This window comes from Rattus norvegicus, chromosome 3, assembly GCF_036323735.1.
Source record: "Rattus norvegicus strain BN/NHsdMcwi chromosome 3, GRCr8, whole genome shotgun sequence".
NCBI lineage: Eukaryota > Metazoa > Chordata > Mammalia > Rodentia > Muridae > Rattus > Rattus norvegicus.
In genome coordinates, this window is record NC_086021.1 from 96,875,332 (window position 1) to 96,896,258 (window position 20,927).

At 46.4% G+C, this 20,927-nt stretch overlaps 1 protein-coding gene across 7 annotated transcripts in view; it reads right to left on the minus strand.

Moving 5' to 3' along the window:
- Ptprj (protein tyrosine phosphatase, receptor type, J) overlaps positions 1-20,927 on the minus strand; it is a 155,918-nt gene that overhangs the window by 13,547 nt on the left and 121,444 nt on the right. For 4 of the 7 annotated variants that reach the window (XR_010064594.1, XR_010064596.1, XR_010064597.1 and 1 more), the window contains exons 10-16: positions 19,845-20,135; positions 17,217-17,348; positions 15,334-15,544; positions 15,099-15,223; positions 14,036-14,123; positions 10,298-11,580; positions 8,959-9,049 (exon numbers count right to left, since the gene is read on the minus strand). Coding sequence is in view for 3 of the 7 variants with exons in the window: in XM_039104656.2 (XP_038960584.1) it covers positions 4,335-4,454; positions 5,942-6,076; positions 6,168-6,241; positions 8,959-9,049; positions 10,298-10,385; positions 10,493-10,501; positions 11,539-11,580; positions 14,036-14,123; positions 15,099-15,223; positions 15,334-15,544; positions 17,217-17,348; positions 19,845-20,135 (1,406 nt within the window). In the remaining 4 variants the exon portion in view is untranslated. Of the gene's footprint in view, positions 1-4,334; positions 4,455-5,941; positions 6,077-6,167; positions 6,242-8,958; positions 9,050-10,297; positions 11,581-14,035; positions 14,124-15,098; positions 15,224-15,333; positions 15,545-17,216; positions 17,349-19,844; positions 20,136-20,927 lie in introns of those variants that run through there. The other 3 variants (XM_039104656.2, NM_001399120.1, NM_017269.4) reach the window with 2 other exon arrangements.

Here is a 20,927-nt window from a genome sequence, read left to right on the forward strand (position 1 = left end):
TGTCTACGTCTGTTTAATTTCTGTTTCCATGATCTGTCCATTGATGAAAGTGGGGTGTTGAAGTCTCCTACTATTATTGTGTGAGGTGCAATGTGTGTTTTGAGCTTTAGTAAGGTTTCTTTTACGTATGTAGGTGCCCTTGTATTTGGGGCATAAATATTTAGGATTGAGAGTTCATCTTGGTGGATTTTTCCTTTCATGAATATGAAGTGTCCTTCCTTATCTTTTTTGATGAATTTTAGTTGAAAATTGATTTTATTTGATATTAGAATGGCTACTCCAGCTTGCTTCTTCTGACCATTTGCTTGGAAAGTTGTTTTCCAGCTTTTCACTCTGAGGTGGTTTCTGTCTTTGTCTCTGAGGTGTGTTTCCTGTAGACAGCAGAATGCAGGGTCCTCGTTGCGTATCCAGTTTGTTAATCTATGTCTTTTTATTGGGGAGTTGAGGCCATTGATGTTGAGAGGTATTAAGGAATAGTGATTATTGCTTCCTGTTATATTCATATTTGGATGTGAGGTTATGTTTGTGTGCTTTTCTTCTCTTTGTTTTGTTGCCAAGACGATTAGTTTCTTGCTTCTTCTAGGGTATAGCTTGCCTCCTTATGTTGGGCTTTACTATTTATTATCCTTTGTAGTGCTGGATTTGTAGAAAGATATTGTGTAAATTTGGTTTTGTCATGGAATATCTTGGTTTCTCCATCTATGTTAATTGAGAGTTTTGCAGGATACAATAACCTGGGCTGGCATTTGTGTTCTCTTAGGGTCTGTATGACATCTGTCCAGGATCTTCTGGCTTTCATAGTTTCTGGCGAAAAGTCTGGTGTGATTCTGATAGGTCTGCCTTTATATGTTACTCGACCTTTTTCCCTTACTGCTTTTAATATTCTCTCTTTATTTTGTGCATTTGGTGTTTTGACTATTATGTGATGGGAGGTGTTTCTTTTCTGGTCCAATCTATTTGGAGTTTTGTAGGCTTCTTGTATGCCTATGGGTATCTCTTTTTTTAGTTTAGGGAAGTTTTCTTCTATGATTTTGTTGAAGATATTTACTGGTCCTTTGAGCTGGGAGTCTTCACTCTCTTCTATACCTATTATCCTTAGGTTTGATCTTCTCATTGAGTCCTGGATTTCCTGTATGTTTTGGACCAGTAGCTTTTTCCGCTTTACATTATCTTTGACAGTTGAGTCAATGATTTCTATGGAATCTTCTGCTCCTGAGATTCTCTCTTCCATCTCTTGTATTCTGTTGGTGAAGCTCGTATCTACAGCTCCTTATCTCTTCTTTTGGTTTTCTATATCCAGGGTTGTTTCCATGTGTTCTTTCTTGATTGCTTCTATTTCCATTTTTAATTCCTTCAACTGTTTGATTGTGTTTTCCTGGAATTCTTTCAGGGTTTTTTGTGACTCCTCTCTATGGACTTCTACTTGTTTATTTATGATTTCCTGGAATTCTTTCAGGGATTTTTGTGACTCCTCTCTATGGGCTTCTACTTGTTTATTTATGATTTCCTGGAATTCTTTCAGGGATTTTTGCGATTCCTCTCTGTAGGCTTCTACTTGTTCTCTAAGGGAGTTCTTCACACCTTTCTTGAAGTCCTCCAGCATCATGATCAAATATGATTTTGAAACTAGATCTTGCTTTTCTGGTGTGTTTGGATATTCTGTGTTTGCTTTAGTGGGAGAAATGGGCTCCGATGAGGCCATGTAGTCTTGGTTTCTGTTGCTTGGGTTCCTGCGCTTGCCTCTCGCCATTAGATTATCTCTAGTGTTACTTTTTTCTGCTATTTCTGACAGTGGCTAGACTGTCCTATAAGCCTGTGTGTCAGGAGTGCTGTAGACCTGTTTTCCTGTTTTCTTTCAGCCTGTTATGGGGACAGAGTGTTTTGCTTTCAGGCGTGTAGTTTTTCCTATCTACAGGTCTTCAGCTGTTCCTGTGGGCCTGTGTCTGGTGTTCACCAGGCAGGTCACTTGCAGCAGAAAAGTTGGTCTTACCTGTGGTCCCAAGGCTCAAGTTTGCTCGCAGGGTGCTGCCTACGAGCTCTCCGAGGCGGCAGCAACCAGGAAGATCTGTGCCGCCGTTTCCGGGAGCCTCCGTGCACCAGGGTTCCAGATGGCGTTTGGTGTTTTCCTCTGGCGTCAGAGATGTGTGCAGAGTGCAGTCTCTTCTGGTTTCCCAGGCATGTCTGCTTCTCTGTAGGTTTAGCTCTCCCTCCCACAGGATTTGGGTGCAGAGAACTGTTTATCCGGTAGATCCCTTCAGGTTCTGGCGGTGTCTCAGACGCAGCGGTCCTGCTGCTCCTGGGCCCTCCTCTAGGGGAACCCAAAGGCCGTATACAGTTTCCTCTTGGGCCAGGGATGTTGGCAGGGGTGGGCAGTGTTGGTGGTCTCTTCCGCTCTGCAGCCTCAGGAGTGCCCACCTGACCAGGCGGTGAGGTCTCTCTCCCACGGGGTTTGGGAGCAGAGAGCTGCTGCGGGCTGGGATCCGCGGGTTTGGGACTCCCAGTAAACACAGGAAGTGCCCGGTCCTAGAGGAATTTTGCCTCTGTGTGTCCTGAGTTCACCAGGCAGGTCTCTTGCAGCAGAAAAGTTGGTCTTACCTGTGGTCCCGAGGCTCAAGTTCGCTCGAGGGGTGCTGCCTACGAGCTCTCCGAGGCGGCAGCAACCAGGAAGATCTGCGCCGCCCTTTCCGGGAGCTTCCGCGCACCCGGGTTCCAGATGGCGTTTGGTGTTTTCCTCTGGCGTCAGAGATGTGTGCAGAGTGCAGTCTCTTCTGGTTTCCCAGGCGTGTCTACCTCTCTGAAGGTTTAGCTCTCCCTCCCACGGGATTTGGGTGCAGAGAACTGTTTATCCGGTAGATCCCTTCAGGTTCTGGCGGTGTCTCAGACGCAGCGGTCCTGCTGCTCTTGGGCCCCCCTCTATGGGAACCCATGACTTTAAGACCAGCCTGGACTACCTAGTAAGCCACTCTCTCAAAACATCATCTCCTAGTATGTATTGTTGATACCACCTTTTCACGCCTTCTCAGGATCCAATCGGATTGATCCCAGGAGAACCTGTGCATACTCAGGATCCCAAAGTAATACAAGCATGTGTGTATCCTGCCCACACACACCTGTGCACAGTCATATAAGCATATGACAGTACACCCTACGGAGCCCGTGTGCAGAGTATGCCATACTATCCAGGTTTGGATAAGTACAGTCCATGATGTTCACACACATTCCTCAGAACACAGTCAAAAACAGGTGGTTACACTTTAGATCATTCCTAAACTATTTATATTACCTAGTGCCTTTTAATAGTTGTTATACTGGATGGCCTAGGGAATGATGAACCTAAATATACACGTTAAATACAAATACAATTTTTATTCTGAATAGTTAGCTCCGGGTTGGTTGAATCCACGGCTGAACAATGCAAAGGGCTGGCTCCGTATGTGGTATCTAAAGGCTGGCTGGGGACGCAGTAGGCACATAGTCAGAGTTTAGTTATCCGTTCTCCAAAAGCTACCTACGCAGGGTTCTACCTCCACAAACAACCCTGACAGTATGATCTAAATGTATTGTGAGCATGTATGAAAATATCAAGAACATGTAATAATAATAAAGTAGAAGGCACTGGACATATTCCCAAGAGAAATGGAAACAAATACAGAGCTTACTCATCTCTTAAAGGGGCTGTTCCTTCTAAATAAACAAGCTTGTGAAAATCAACAGAGCTGAGACTGAGCTCTGTGACCCGTGAGCCCACTCCTGAACTCCACACCATGTCTTCAGGTCAGAGACTCAAACTTGAGCTCACCAGATCAAAAGGGATGGACATTTTTAGGCCCTCAACACGAGCTAGAAAACGTTAAGCCTATTTGCACACTCAGTTGATATTGATGTTGACTCAGGACACTTTCTCTACTTTCAAACACTCTTTAGCAAAGAAAAATAAACTCAGCTTCCTAGGATGTTTTGTGATTCAACTGGATTTGGTTTTGTAACTTTGGGGGAAAGGGAGGACAGCACATGTGCCCTAGAATTCAAATCCTGGAATCAATACAAACTGTTCCTAGCAGTAAGCACCTACCCCATGCATTTCCCCACCCAGAGGCCTCCAGGAAAGAAAAGTGACACTGACACAGCCATGCTCCTAAGACTCATTCATTCAGAAAGGACACAAAGTCCCCTCAAAGAAAGTAAAGCTAGAGGCTCCTTGGAGAACAAGTAGAGATGGGCACTTCGATTGTAAAAAAAAAATAAAAGAAGCAAAATTGCTTTTCTCATGCATCAAATACTAGTTATTCTCAATATTAATATCCAATAATTTTCTTGAGTCGATCTTGACTTACATTTTTCACCACAAAATCTCTGATGGTCCATTCCGGAAGAACAACTTCTGATGTCATTGCCACAGTTATGTCCCCGTAGTCCTGAGCCTGCTTGGAAGGCCAGTACTCTTCACATTTGGTCTAGAACACAAGGTTTGGTTGTATGAAAAGACAGGGATCACACACCCACCATCGCCAAAACCTCACAAGAAAAAACAAGTCGTGAAACTGTCATGGAGGACTGCCCAGTCCCTTAGCAGGGTCTGTTTGATCCAAACACAGAGATACACACATGTACTAACATCTCAAAATAATAGTAAGTGAGTCTTTAAGAGAAATGATTCGGGTCTGTGAGGTAGTTCAGCAGTTCACTTGCTGTGCAAGCCTACAGCCCTGAGTCCAGTACTCACAGCCCGTTTCCAGAAGCATCACATGGACCGTGTGTTTGACCATGTGTTTCCTGTGGCATACACCATATACACTCTCATACACAATATAGTAAAAACCGATTTTAAGGAATGATGTCCAACAGGTTCCAGTTACCACCTGTCACGGCAGCACTCATGGAGAACACATACTGTCCACCAGCAGCCACGCCATCAAGCTGTCGAAACCCTTCTCCATCAACAAGGAAGACCAAGACAGAAGCATCCCACAGACAACTCGGGTGGACAAGGCAGTGGGAATCACTGACTTAGGGACTAACTCTTATGCTTCAAGAACGTTATGCCCAAGAAAGGAATCTACACTTGGAGAGGGGGAGGAGAGGGGAAGAGAGAGGGAGGGAGAGAGAATGAATACCTTATTCTAGGCATGGGAGCCCATGCCAATAATCTCAGCATTTAGGAAGCTGAAGCAGGAGAATTGCTGCAAGTTTAAGTCCAACCTAGACTAAGAATGAAGCCCTGTCTCAAAAAGCAAGCAAACAAAACAAACGACAAAACATAAACACTAATAGCTGGAGCATTGCACAACACAACAAGACATGACACAACATGCTTAGCACAGACTCAGCCAAGGCCCGACGTCCAATCCCCAATACCAAATAACAGCAGTAATTAATAACTCTCCATAAATAATGTCAATTCTCATTCTTCAGGGGCACAGTTTTTAAATTAATACTGTGTTTTTTCAACCCATCTCTATTTAAGAAAATATAAGATTTTTATTCCCGGAACAGATCCTCTTATCTGTGACAGAAATGGCAGGACGGTTCCAGGCCGCACAGGAAGAGAGGGGGCTGCTGAAACCCACATGGAGAGAAGTCTGAAAATGCTTTTAATGCTAAAAAACTAAGTTTGGAAATCAGAGACTTAGGAAGCGGTTGCTTAGAGACTGCACAGATAGGCTTTACAGACACAGGGCTGAGGACAGCGGATCCGTGTGGTCTCTGGTACCTCACCCTAGGCCTGCAGTGTCCACTGTACTAACCCTGAGCCCACAGAGAAACATAATAAAAAAATTTTTCAAGATTTTTTTTAAATCTGTCTAAAAGCTAAAAATACAGAACATTTTCTAAGGATCAAAGTATTAATGTTGGGGAAGAATGCTTTTTAAAAGGCAGATGGATTTCATGATAACCTCTACCACAATAAATATTAATTCGTGATCTTTCGAAAGACACTTACCCTTCCCTGCTCCACACATTTGGTCAGCATAACAATGGCATATACGTTTTTCTCCCAAACCATACGCCAAAAATCTTTCAAAGTGTTGGGTAAAGGTCCTTGTGTGGCAATGAAATCTTTCTTGGAATGGTAGCCCTAGAAACAGAAAGCTCAGTCATCATCAAAGGTGCAGACAGACATGCTCCTATCCAGAGGAACCCTGGGCCATGAGAGCAGACACACTTACAGGCATATAGTTGGCATTGATGTAGTCGTCTGTCGAATGGGTCTGGACTGAAAGTTTGACTCGAGAAATATCATCTGTGGCATTAAAAGAAAGAAAGATTCTCATTCTATGCCATGCTTCAGGAAAGTTGTAAGCAGGGAAAGTTTAGAAGTACAAACTTGCAGCCTGTGGCTGCCATGATGTTTCACATCTTACATTCATGATCTCATGTGATCCCCATGGACAGGATATGATGGTGTCACAGAGAAGATGTGTGGCAGCCTTTGGAGAACTAGGAATGGAACCCAGGCAGCCTGACAGCCAGGCCTGCAATCTTACCCCCTCAGACTAGAGAAACCCTCACTCCAGCAGCCTCGGGTGTCTGCTCTGAGCAGAACAGGTGCTAAGCAACCATATTCACCTCAAAACCATCCTGCAAGCTTTCAAGATAAGGAAACCAGGAGTTTCAGAGACAAAGGGACATTTTCAAGGCCTGGGGGAACAGCAGATAGAATTTGAACTCAGAGCCTATTCTACTATGGCAAAGAAGACATCCAAGGTAACCTTTCCCCCACAGCCTTAAAAAGTTGTTATAGGGGTGGTAAGATGACAAGGTGCTTGCAGCCAAACCTGATGGCCTAAGTTTGACCCAAGACCCATATGATGGAGGGAAAAACTGTTCTCTGACCTCGGTCACATATGCCATGGCACAGCCATACCCATACATATAGACAATCAATAAATTAAAGATGGATGGATGGATGGATAGACAGATCACTGTTTGATAAGTGGGTGGGTGGGTGGATGGATGGATGGATGGATAGGTGGTTGGATGGATGGATGGATGGATGGATGGATGGATGGATGGATGGGTGGATGGGTGGATGGGTGGATGGATGGATGGACGGATGGATGGATGGATGCATGGATGCATGGATGCATGGGTGCATGGGTGCATGGATGACAAACAGCCAGACAAAGTTGGAACCGCAGAGATAGCTCTGTCAGTAAAGTTCTTGCCATACAAGTCATGAGGATCCTAGTACCAACAGCGCACCATAATCCCTGCACTGGAAAGGAGAAACAGGAGATTCCTTGAGGTTCGATAGCCAGCTAATCTACTTAAATCAACAAGATCCAGGTCTCAAAAATGAATGAGTCAGGGGGTGGGGAAAATTAGAGGGATATGAGGGAGAGAAAAGTGGGATCAAAATATATTATATAAAGAATTATTTTCAATTAAAAAAAAATAAGGCATAGCAATTGAGGAGGACATCCAGTGTCGAACTAAACTGAATGCACAAAACTATTATGAATGGAGAGATCTAAAATATGAACTCCTCATGTTTTCTAAACATCATTCTCATTTCGAGAGCATACACACAAGCGTGCTCAACTCCAGAAGTGAAAATAACTGAGGGAATTCCAAATGTCAAGGTTAAGTCATGGGTAGTGGCACCGAGGACAGCTCCTGGTCCCCATCTGAATCCACTGTCTAACCTCCCTGAGACAGAGCCGCACAGCAATAGTAATAATAAACCCAGTCGTGGTGTGGGTCTCAAGTGAAAGTCTTGTCAATAGAAACAATACCCAAACATCAAGTTCCCAGCCCTCGCTCAAACTCAGAAGCTCTCTAAGAGCAGGACGAACGTCTGAGAGTCTCAGAAGGTCAGAGCTATCCCAGCTATCCCAGCTATCCCAGCATGGTTTCAAAATCACTTCTCTCTGATCAAGGACAAGACCCACTGACAAGTATAAGGGAAGAAACAGAAAAAGAACCCATGACCTAAAAAATACTGAGTTTAAATACAAATAAATAGAAAAGTATGTCTTCAAATTAAAAAAAAAAAAAGATAGTTATTAAACAGTTTGGTGAAAAAGTAACCCAGCATCCTCATGACAAGCAGGGCATGGCTAAGATCCACTGACACTGCTCTCTGTGCCCTAATTCCTGAGCCAACAGACCTCCATAGCAGACAATTCACATTACTGGCCGTCCTCTATACTTCAGTTTGCTATCCCCTTGTTGGGTAAGTGCTACCCTTGTTTCATTGCTTTTGCTGTGGCAAACACCCTGACTAAAGGCAGCACAGAGAGGGATATTATGTGGCCTACAATTCCAGATCACGCCATCGTGAGGAAGGCAGGGGCTTAAAGCATCACCCAAAAAGGGCAAACGCATGGGCCTTTGCTTGCCGCTCTCTCAGCAGGCGTTCTCTCTTAGACCATTCAGAACCCTCTGCCTACAGAATGGTATTAATTATCAGGTCTTCTCCTAGTAATTAAAAATCAAAATAATGCCCCAAAGATATCTCATGGGCCAACCTGATGTAGACCATTCCTAAGGCTCCCTTCCCAAGTGATTCTCGACTGAACAAAGTACAAACTCTAGCAACTCCCCTAGGCAGGACAGGACGTCAGTGTGGCCGTTATTCAGCGGTGGAACACACCCAGCAAGGAGAGAGTGTGACAAGGGACCTGCTTCTCCTGCTGCCCCTTTCATCTAGAACAACACAAACTAGGGTGAGAACGGAAGCCTGAACAGGTCGTCTAACACACACGCTGCCCCGCTTTCCTCACATACAGGATGAATGTTCCACCGCCTGCTCTACAAGTTGGGGATGTAAGGATTTAATGTAAATGCACCATCCCTTCATAGAGCACTTGGCTCAGGCGCCGTTGATGGCCGTGAGAATATCTGGTGCTTTATGAGGGTGGAGATGCCGGATGGGTGTCACTGATTCCCATCTCTCTGCCGTTCACAATGTGATGGCCAGGGACAAGGGAAGACGAAAGGAATAAAACCACTCACAGGGCAGGACGTTGTTGTAGCGGTTCTTCCCCCTGTTTTCAGCTATTTCCGCTGCATATTTAGGTAAACTTATTCCAATCAGCTTCAGATCCTGAAAAAAACAAGTGAGTTGAATACTTAATCGGAACATGGGGTGCAGTTAAACAGAGGAGGGATGCGAGGCAGGATGTGCTGACTACTGCTAACTAGAAAGAGGCGCTGAGCACCTAACCTCCAATACCTTCGAGCCGGCTCCCACAGATATGGCCATAGGAGATGCAGTCAAGTCAAGTCACACTGGAATAAGGTGGGCCCTTAAACCTAATATAGGTGATGTCACTATAATATGGGTGCAGAGACACAGACAGACCAGAGGAAACACCTCATGTGGGTGACAGTGCAGACGGAAATCATGCTTCCCCCAAACCACAGGACAACTGTGCTCCCCAGAAGCTGGAAGGACACATGGAAGGACCTCCCCTAGAGGCTACGGGGAGCAGGTCCTGCTGACACTGATCTGGAACCCCTTGCCTCTGTGACAGTGAGACAGTAAGTCCATTGTCTTCAGCCACCCACTTCATGGCGCTGAAGCTAGGGCAGTACTTGAGACAGAGCAGAGGAGACTATGAAAGGGAAAGGACGATTCTTGCCTTCTAGGGGCTGGAGACCTAATAGAGGAGAGGTGTGGTCAGGAGTCCTGAGCCTGGCAAGGCAGGTGAGGCGCACAGGCCACAGATGGACCCAGGCAGTATAAGGACAAAGGAAACATAGCCAGAGACCGAGTCCCCCCACGGGATCTGAGGGACCCAGGGGAGGGGGGTGTCTGAATGAGGATGGATTGTGATGGAGCTGTGGGCAGGATTGCAGGAGTGCTGAAGTAGACAGCAGCAACGGGCACATCGTGTGGGGGACAAGCATGCAGGCACCTTCTACGGTACAACTGTTCCCTGGGCTGGTTTGGAGGACAGAAGGTAGCAGAGTCTAGAAGGCAAGAGACTGACAAAGAAACTACTGACCCAGGGCTCCAGGAATCCCCCCAAGTCAGCTCTGACCCCACAGCTGTCCAGTCCCAGACCACTGAATGCCCCATCTGGCTTCTATGGTGCTCACATAGCTTATCCGGGCCAGTTAATAATCCCCTAGCTTTAACCAACCACTTCTGTCTCTCTCTGGATAATCTTCAGGTCTCCACAAGATTAAACACAACCTCCACCAGGAATAAAGGTGCCTGCAAGCTTCCTGGCCAGCAGCAGTGGTCCCTAAAGGGCCAGACACAATCTTCTCTCCCCTCTAGGCTGCCTCTCACCCAAAGCTTCACCCTGAGACAGACTGGCAGGAAGCACAGATTATAAGCACACACCTCATATTCCTCTGCAAACCCACAGTTGGAGTCGGCTTGCTGTTTCTTAAAGTAGGCCTCAAAATTCTCCACTCGGATTAACTTGGATCTAGGAAAACAAAGCAATTATGGGGGGGGGGTGTTTGTTTGTTTGTTTTCATTCAATCAAGTTCATACTCAAAACAGGAAAAAAGTTTTATAAATGAAGCTACTCACTTTTTAGGTCTTCATCATAGAAAAGAAAAAGAAAGAAAAAAGAGCCATTAGAATGCCGCACTCATTTTGGAAGTAAACATCAACTCGAAAGAACAAAGCCAGCCATAGTGAGGGGTGTGGGCTAGAGATTACTGTAATGTTATTTTAAAAACACTGAACTGTGAATCAGGAAATCCGACCTGTTCTATAACTGACCATATTTGTGACTTGATAACCTACTCATTTTTGAAAACTGACAATTATCTATTAGGGGGCAGGGTGCTGTGGAGACAGCTCCGTAGGTCAGAGCACTTACTGCTCAAGCTCGAGGACTTGAGGTCCAATCCTCAGTCCCACACATAAAAACTGGTGTGGCCACGTGCACCTGTAATTCCAGGGCTCAGGCAGGGTAGAGGCAGGAGAATGACTGAGGCTTGCTGGCTACCAGCACTGCTCTGAATTTAACAGGAACCCTGTCTCAAGTGAACAGAGCAAGCATATATAAAGAGTAAGGTTACCCAACATCCTCTCTGGCCTCTGAACACACATGGGGATGCACATGTGTGTGCACATGTACACCACACACACACACACATGCACACACAGAGAGACACGCATGCACACACACACACATGCGCGTGCATACACACAGACACACACATGCATGCACACACACACAGACACACATGCATGCACACACACACAGACACACATATGCATGCACACACAGACACATACAGGCACACATACACACACACAGATACACGCATGCACACACACATGCACACATACACATGCACACACACACACATACACACCACACACACGTACACACACCTATTTATTAGTAACTGAAGAACATGGAGTGGGTGATAAAAATAAAGGGAGCTTCAGGTGAACTTAGTAAAACAAAGACTCCTTGCAGAAAACAAGAACTTCCCTATGACTGTGGCCAGTCTGTCAATCAGGGGAAATGACAGCTATTTCTATCAAAGACTGCTATAGATAGTCACTGAACAGACTGGGGACTGAGAACCTCAAAATAAGTTTGTAACTCGGAGACTTACTTAATTTGAGAAAAGGACACTTCATTATTCTTGGCATCTTTCCTATTTTGAAAGGAGGAAAAAAAAAGGCCCATTAGATGAAGAACTTCATCCTGCTCTGCTGCCCTTCTCATGTCCAGACACCTCTCCTCACAGCCTGTGGTTCAGGTAGGACACTACAGCCTGTGCCCTAGTACCTGGCCCAGTACATAGCCAGCTCACCAGTGCCCAGCCCAACAGAAAGCCTGCTCACTAGTACTTAGTCTAAAAGGCCAACAAAAATCTATAAACTTATTCTTTTACTATTGAGAATCATGAAAAGAATCAAAATCTATTCAAGCAACTTTTTAGAATTTCCGTGTGTGTGTGTGTGTGTGTGTGTGTGTGTGTGTGTGTGTGTGTGTGTACGTATCCCCTTACTGTAAAAACGAGACTCCTTATTCCATGTTCTGCTTTTGAGGAAGCCATCGTGCAAATTAATGTGAGGAAGTGCAGCCAAGTCCCAAAAGGGCATCAGATCCAAGACGGATACTGTGAGGACCTGCATTGTTCTGTTGGCTTGGCTCCCCTAGAGCTGAAACACACCGCGGTTTGGGCAGCATGTCCCAAAATGGAAAGAAAGCGTGTCCACTATCCAGCTTGGAATTTAGCCTAGGAAAATAATCATGAGCACGCCCACGTAACGGTTGTCAATAGTAATTAAAATATCCAGTGAGATAGTTAAGTGAATACCAGGCAGCTACTTAAAATGATGCTGCAATGAAGACCTCCATCAGGTCCTACGTGAACAAAGCAGGACAGCCATTAATGTGTCTACGGGGATGCCACAGGGTGTGAGCTTAATCCCATGAAAATGTTAAGTGCGGACTGGCTGTGGTTAGGAGCTTCCTGTCTTCTTTGCTCTTCTTGTGGGTATGTTGTGTTTTTCCACCATGGGTTTGAGTTGGGTCTGGCGCTGTGTTTGTTGTTGGTTTGAGACAGGTCCAGCTATGTAGCTCTGACTAACTCTGCTTCCTTCCGGGACCTGGCTCGCTGTGCTGCTGTCCTGTCTTATGGACTTAACTGCTCTCATTCCAGCTTTGTGCTCTAGGTTCTGATTCATTCTTTAGCAAAGTATAAAAGATTTAATTGACATGAAGAGAAAGTATCTTTCTTGGGGGAAAGGTTAAAAACAACTACTGTCTTCTTATTCAAACAGGTTTCGGTGGCACATGCGTATACTTCCAGCACTTGGTAGGCAGAGGCAGATGGATCAGAAATTCAGGGGCATGCTTGGTTACATTTGAGAGAGCCAGGGGTCCATCCCATATCCAGTCACCAAACCCAGACAATATTGTGGATGCCAAGAAGTGCACGCTGACAGGAACCTGATATAGCTGTCTCCTGAGCAGCTCTGCCAGAGCATGACAAATACAGAGGCGGATACTCACAGCCAACCATTGAACTGAACAGGGTCCCCAGTGGAAGAGTTAGAAAAAGGACTAAAGGAGCTGAAGGGGTTTTCAACCACATAGGAAGTACAACAATACCAACCAACCATAACCCCCAGAGCTCCCAGGGACTAAACCACCAACCAAAGAGTACACATGGAGGGACCCATGGGTCCAGGTACACATATGGCAGAGGATGGACTTGTCAGGCATCAATCAGAGGAGAGGCCCTTGGCCCTGTGAAGGCTTGATGCCCCCATGTAAGGAAAAGCCAGGGTGGGGAGATGGGAGGGAGTAGGTGGGTAGATGGGTGGGTGAGAGAACACTCTCATAGAGGCACAGAGAGGGGGAAAGCGATAGGGGGACTCCACGGGGGAAATCTGGAAAGGGGTTAATATTTGAAATGTAAGTAAAAAAATATCCAATTAAAATAAAAAAGCAAAACAAAATAGAGGGAGGATATCAAGAAAGCCCAATCCCGGGTGTAAACTTCTGGCTGGGAGCACCTGGCAGTAGATGAATTCCAACTGACACGTGGGCTTCCCAAAGTGGGGCAAGAGGGATGCAGTAAGTACAAAGACCAAGTTCAAGTTCCTCTTTTGGCTTTTGCATTCCTAAAAGAGCTTTTAAGACCTGCCTGTTAAGCCTCAGAAAGAGGATGAGTCTGTACGCAGAGAGCACTGTCCTCACTGGTTAGCTACACCACAGGGTGGTTATACAAAGAGAACAATGAGTAACAACATGGACTGAGACATTTGCCAGTGTCCTCAGGTACTCATTCCCACACCACAGAGGAGAATGGAACCTGAGTTCAAACTTGCCCAATCTAAAATCGCATGAAACTCTTAACACATTCGTAGAATCCTGGCTTGAAAGTAACATCCTGCATATCACTGTAGATCCGATGCAGTCGGACTGCATCCAAATCATCCAACTGGCGTCAGAGCGTAAATAAGACTGGCCAGGTGCCGAGACCATGAAGAACCCAGGAGCTCTTTCAAATACTCCCTCTGATCTTACCAGTGGTTGCAATAATAACAAAAAGTTCCCTTAATCAGTAGCATCTGAAGATTAATAAGTAATATCACCTTTTCTTTCTCCAGAAGATGAAGCCTCCCACAGCCACAATGGCCAGGGCACCAAAGATACATCCGAACACCGCTCCGCAGATGACACCTGGGGAAAATCCCAACAGAAGCATTTCAAAGGGTGTTCATGAAGGGCCACGTGCTGCTCCCACAGTCAGCCTGCCCATGCAGGATTCAGGGAGAGAAGGACTGTGGTGCGTACAGGGAACACGTAAATATCTCTGGGTGTAAAATTAGAACAGCTTTCAGGGGCCAGTTTCTTCTCCCTTAGTCCATTAGCAGAATGGTCCTGAGAACAGCACAGTCCTGACCTAGGTCTCTGTCCAACTGAAAATGTGGGGACCTGAGCCAGCTACATCAGTGGTTTGTCCTGTCACCTATGAGCAGAAGTACCTACAACACCACACCCACAAAGCATGGAACCCCCCCCCCTTTTTATGGGCTATTTAAGGGCATGAGTGGGAACGCCCTGAATTTCACTTCTGGGTAATCTGTTCTACTCAATGGCTCTGACCAGACTAACAGACCAGTCAGCTACCTGTCTCTATCCTGAAAGAGAAAGGGAATCCTCACCTTCGGTCCCTGAGATACCCATATGTCTAGCTCCGTGGTATTGGGGAGGAGGAACACTTCACACAGAGTCCATGGCTAGAGTTTCAGGCCTGCATTTCAGCTACTATGTAACACCGGGCACACCCCATCTCTAGGCCTTAGACACCGCCTTATCTCTAAGCAGAGCTTGGGCAAGGCAATTTCTGTGGCTCCTTCTAATGTGAGCATTCAAGGACACTTAACTAAGTCACACAAGCCCACAAATGACTCTTAGAAAGCATCAGACTAAGAAATCTGCAAAAGTGTGACCAGTTATAGAGGAGAAGTGGGGAGCTATTCCTTCAAGCACCCCAGAGTCAGGAGCTAGGCTGACCCCAAAGACCAAAAGACAAGTCAATTTCGGAGAAATAAAAACCTCCACCCTCCTAGCCACCTGAGAGAAAGGCATGGACAGCAGGCTTCTGCAGATACAAGGCACAAAACCCACGTCAGGGCTTTTGTTTCCCTCTACCTGGATCTTGAGGCAAGGACACGGCCTCTGAATACGGACTGAAAGATACATAGCTCTCATCCCCATTAATAAGGCCATCGTTCTGAAGGTTGTAGGTAATATTGGTAAAGCCAGCAACGCAAGCCCTGTGGGGAGACAAAGGAGAAAACAAGGTGACTGCAGTGTGTCTACCACCATAGTACACAACCTTAAATTCATGAGGCTCAGAAGGCAACTGGGAGGACCCGGATATTACCGGTAGGAGCCCAGAGGCTCTAGCCTCCCGTTGTAGTAGCCGAGGGTAGTGGATTGGTTCCCCACATCAATCTCATAGTTCAATGCTTCAGACAAGCCCTGAGACTGTCCCTTCTCTTCTATCCTTATGAGGTATGTCACATAAGTATCGGAGGCTCCCTTTTTGAAATCTTCATATGTGTACTTCAAAACATCTGTGGAGGGTTGGCCAGCTAGGAAAGGAACACAGAAGGTAAATGAGTGACAGCAGAAAGACGTTTCATAAAATAAAAACGGCACAGGTGCTGAGTAGACAGCAGCCATTGTCTCTCAAGCAGCTCTAGGAGCATGCGAGTCCTTAGTACTTAGCCTGCACAACCTCATCTCTCCATCAGGAGTCACTTACAGAAGGTTCTGGCCTCTGTTCTCAAGCAAGAAAAAAGACAGGCACAGAAAGCTGCCCAAAGCCCACTGCTTACTCACACTGTGAGGCTGGGTTCCCTGACCTCCTGGCCCAAGACCTGTGTGTTTCTTGTGTCCAGCTGCGGCTGACTGGTCTGGACACCACGTAACGGGATCTTGTTCATTCAGTGCAGGTCTCAATTTGAAATTTGTTGAAAACAAACTCAATGACAAAGGGCTTTGAAACAGGCTCAAAGGTTTTAGAAAGTCGGAGGGAGCACCACATTTTGTCTATTTGTGTTCATAGGGAATATGCCCGACTACGTGTCTATATATGTATGGAAGCCAAAGAAAAATCTCAGGCATCATTCCCATTCCTCGGGCACCTTGTACCGTTTGTTTGTTTGTTTGTTTGTTTGTTTGTTTGTTTGCTGTATCAGGGTCTCTTTCTCTCTCTAGCCTGAAACTTCGCCAAGCCAGCTTTGCTGACTAACCTGGGAGCCCAGAGCTCCTCCTGTCTCTGCCTCCCTGGCACCGGGATTACAAGGGCACATCACAATGCACAGTTCTTTCTTTAATGTAAGTCCAAGGGATTACATTCAGGGCCCGTGCAAGGCAAATACTTTACCAACCAGGCTAACCCCCTTGCCCTGGTTTGTGTAAACCGGGTATTACGCTGCTATCAGAGCTGCCCTCAACCCATTCTCTTCTTACCCTCAATGCATTCTCCTCTTACTGCCACATTGTTGCCATTCCAAGCTCCCTCCTCTTTCACCCAGAAAATGACCCTCACAGAGCCCCACAAGTAATCTTTTTGTGCTTGCTTTCAAGAGCGTGCCATCCTAAATTGACTCGTTATGACCTATGGTCCAGATCTAGCCTCAGCTCTGTGTAATCAGCTGTGGGACGGCAACCCTTGTCTCCCCTGGATCTTCTATGATGTTTCCACAAAGGTGCTAGATAGTTGGGACAGAGACTTCCCGGCCAGGAAAGCTTACGGTACTTGTACCTGATCCTTGAGAGCATCAGGCAAAAAGCCACCCTCCCTGTTGGTGCCGTAGCATAGGCTGCACTGGAGAGAGGTATGGACTTATGGCACCGATGTGCCTCACACACAATGGTGGTTTGATTGAGAATGGTCCCATAGAGTCATATATTTGAATACTTTGTCCCCAATTGGTGGAGCTGTTCAGGAATGGTTAGCTGTGGCCTTGTTGGATGAGGTGTGTGTCACTGAGGGTCAGACTTTGATGTTTCAAGTGTGAGTGCCAGTGTGTGCCCCTACCCTTCTGATTCCTGGTTGTGGATCAAGATGTGAGATCTCAAATGTTCCTGCCCCTGAGCCTTTGCTCCACCACCGTGGATGCTAACCCTTTGAAACCATAAACCTGTTAAACGCTTTCTTTTATGAGTTGCTTTGGTCGTGGTGTTTTATCACAGCAGTAAGAAAAGTAACCAAGATAGTTACATCACACGGGTTAACCCATGCTGGATCCTCCTTACCTTCCCCTGTGGTGAGAAGGACAGCATAGGCTTTGATAGGTCCATGGCTGGCTTCAAAACCACTGAACTTCACCTTTACTGAATTGTGACTGACCGATGTAATATTAGGGGATCCATCTGGAGGAGGTGGGTCTAAAACAAAACGAAACAAAACAATCACCCAAAGAAGAAAAACCACCAGGCGAAGGATGTGCTCCAGCGCCCTCTACAGGTTCCCCTGCCCGGGAAGATCTGTCCATGGCCGGGAAGACCTGCCCCTGTATAGGAAGCTGCATGCACAGCTCATCCAAAACATATCGCAAGGTAAGAGGCAGGAAGGGAGTAGGCACTATGCAGAGACCTGGATCCTGAGGAGGCCCGGGTGGGAGGACTTCACAGATACTCCACATTCACCATCTGCTTTCCAGCTCTTAGCTAGTCAGGAAGGATCTCCCACTTCCCACCCTGAGACTGGCAGCCGCAAACTGTGCGAGCTTACGCACTGGAATACCTGAAACCCAGCCTTCCCCATTCCTCCCCTGGGATGTCAAACTTAGGCCCCTTCACATCCCCTTACCTCCGTGCTTACCACAAAGCAAGCAATAAACCCTGGCAAAGATTTTCACCCCAACTCTCCTTTCCTCCAGTTCTTCCTGACCCAGAGAAAAATGTAACTTTGAATTTAACATGTGTTAAATTTACAAACATCCTCTGCAAAAGGAAGCTCCCGATTAAAAAGTGAGAATCGTTCACTGAGCTAAATAATGCTTGTGTATGGTCAGACCTGTTCTGCTTATCCCCACCACCACCACCACCCGTTGTTGTTTGTTTTCATGTAGCCCAGGCTACCTTGAACTCTCTACCATAGCCAAGGTGACCTTGAACTTTTGATCTTCCCACGTCTACCTTCCATGTGTTGGGATTACAGGTATATGCTACCACACACAGTTTATAGAATGCTGGAGACTGAACCCAAACTTTCATGCACACTAGGCAGCGAGTGCTTACCAACTGAGCTACAGCCCCAACCCAGAGACACCTAGTTCTGAAGAGATCCTATGCTCAGCCCAGGGAGCACAGACTCAGCCCCAGTCTCCGCTCTGTAGCCGCTTCTACTCAGAGATGATACCATGAAAAGAGGAGCTACAAGGGGGCAAAGGGAATGTTCACTGTTCCCACTAATGTCCTATAAAACCAAAGTGGTGTGCCACAGGGTAGGGTACCACTGTGTACCATACAATTTAAAGAGTCCCACGCATACTGCTTTCCCTAAGATTATATAGTACACAACCCAAGCAGTGATATGTGTGGTCTCTAATGCAGAATACACAGCACAAGAGCCCTGGAAGGTAAGTACTGATTCCCTTTGCAAAGCTGAGACTCCTAGCAAGGTTAATTAGCTTTTCTGACACTGTGTGACTGGTACATAGGAGAAACCAAATTCAAACCTGAGTCCCCCTTATCTATTGTGAGCCTCTGTCTATAAGATACCGCAACCATATCCCAAGCCAGATCCCTGCAGTAAGAAACTCTCTTAGGATAACCACTGATTCTCTAAAGATCGTCAGCAGTATTCTTATGCCCTGAAGAATATTTATCTTAAAGTCAAAAAAAAACGCAAAGTCAAAATAACACCCCCACCCCACTGGCTGATCTAAAACACAAGTTTGCAAAGACGGGGGGAAGCAATGGACAGCCGGTTCTTCCCAAGCAGGGGTTGGGGGAAAAGGGGAGAGAGAAAAACGAATGAATTTGAAAGAGTGACAGGAAATTGGGAGTTGGGGGATCTCTGCACGGTAGTGATCATGTCTTCCACTAAAGCAGCTCAGGCTCCTGTCAACAGATTCCAGGGAGGTGAATCCTAACTAAATACACAGTGTGCTGTTGCTTTTAAGTCTTCTTCCATAAGGATGGTGGTCATATTGATGTGGCTATATCTGAAAGAAAAAGGAAGGGCTGGAGAGATGGCTCAGTGGTTAAGAGCACTGACTGCTCTCCTAGAGGTCCTGAGTTCAAATCCCAGCAACCACATGGTGGCTCACAACCATCTGTAATGGGATCTGATGCCCTCTCCGGGTGTGTCTGAAGACAGCTACAGTGTACTTATATATAATAAATGAATAAGTCTTTAAAAAAAAAAGACAATAGCAACGATTGACTTTAAAAAAAATAAAGAAAAGAAAAAGGGAGTCTTATCTTGAAGTAATTTATGTGGAATATTGACAATTACAAATGATCAAATCATGTTTCAGAATCTTCCTTCCAATAATGGGAAGAACAAAGAGGACATAAACGTGCTCAGAGTGGAGTGGCCGAGTCCTGACCAACGTGCAAGAGGACATGAGCTCAGCCTGCTGTCCAGACGTCGGATAAAGCTGAACATTTCTACAAAATGCCTTTCTAGATGCAATAAGGGAAAGAAGGGGGAAAAGAAAAGAGAAAGAGGGGGAGGGGAAGGGAAGGAGTAAAATGAAGGAAGCGAGTTATTCTCTCAGAACTGCTCAGGATGTAAAACTCTTGCTCTGCAGTTTTAAGCTGGATTGCTGCAGAATGAGGTAAGCAGTCTGCTGATTAAAAAAAAAAAACTTTAAGAGAAAGTAAACACCGTAAAAGGATTCTCAGGCTGCAGCTCCCCGCCACAAGGCCCACCTGTGATGCCAGTGGTGCAGGTGCTCTGGGTGGGCAATGCCATCTTTCCACATGACAAGGTGGCAATGCTGATGTTGTACGAGGTAGAAAAATTCAAATAGGTGACTTCTGTCCTGCACTCTGTGTCATTGTCCAAAGTGCAGTTCTCCAAGTGTGTCATATTGTCCCAAGCATCACTCCTGACCCCCAGTTCAAAGCCTGAGTTCATGCCAGGGGGGCAGGCCCACTTCAGAACCAGCGCTGGCTCCTTCGGGACCACTTCACAGTGTAAGGAATCCACTTGTGCAGGTTCTGCAAAGCAAAGAACAGGGCGAGGTGAGGCTCGTGGGAAGCAGAGGGCCTGACCCAGCACGTGAGGAGAGCATGGATGTGGGCCTGACCCAGCACATGAGGAGAGCATGGATGTGGGCCTGACCCAGCACGTGAGGAGAGCATGGATGTGGGCCTGACCCAGCACATGAGGAGAGCATGGATGTGGACCTGACCCAGCACATGAGGAGAGCATGGATGTGGACCTGACCCAGCACGTGAGGAGAGCATGGATGTGGACCTGACCCAGCACGTGAGGAGAGCATGGATGTGGGCCTGACCCAGCACATGAGGAGAGCATGGATGTGGACCTGACCCAGCACGTGAGGAGAGCATGGATGTGGGCCTGACCCAGCACATGAGGAGAGCATGGATGTGGGCCTGACACAGCACATGAGGAGAGCATGGATGTGGACCTGACCCAGCACGTGAGGAGAGCATGGATGTGGAGGAAGATGCTCAGCTTCATTGAACTAATCAATATCAGACCACATGACCTTGGGTAAATCACTTCATTGCTCTGGGTCTCAGCACAGGACTGTCAGAGGATTAAATGCTACATGGGTGGCAGTCGCCAAGCAAGATTCCGGGAAGAGGGACTAGAGTATTTGCTGCTCTTCTAGAGAACTCAAGTTCAGTTCCCAGCTCCTGCCCCAGCCAGCCAGCCAACTGTATACATGACCTTGTTTAAGGTCGCAATGACAACAGAGGTCCCAACACCACCAATGAAACAGCACAGTAAGCAGGTAGACTGGCAGGATGCAGTCTAACCAA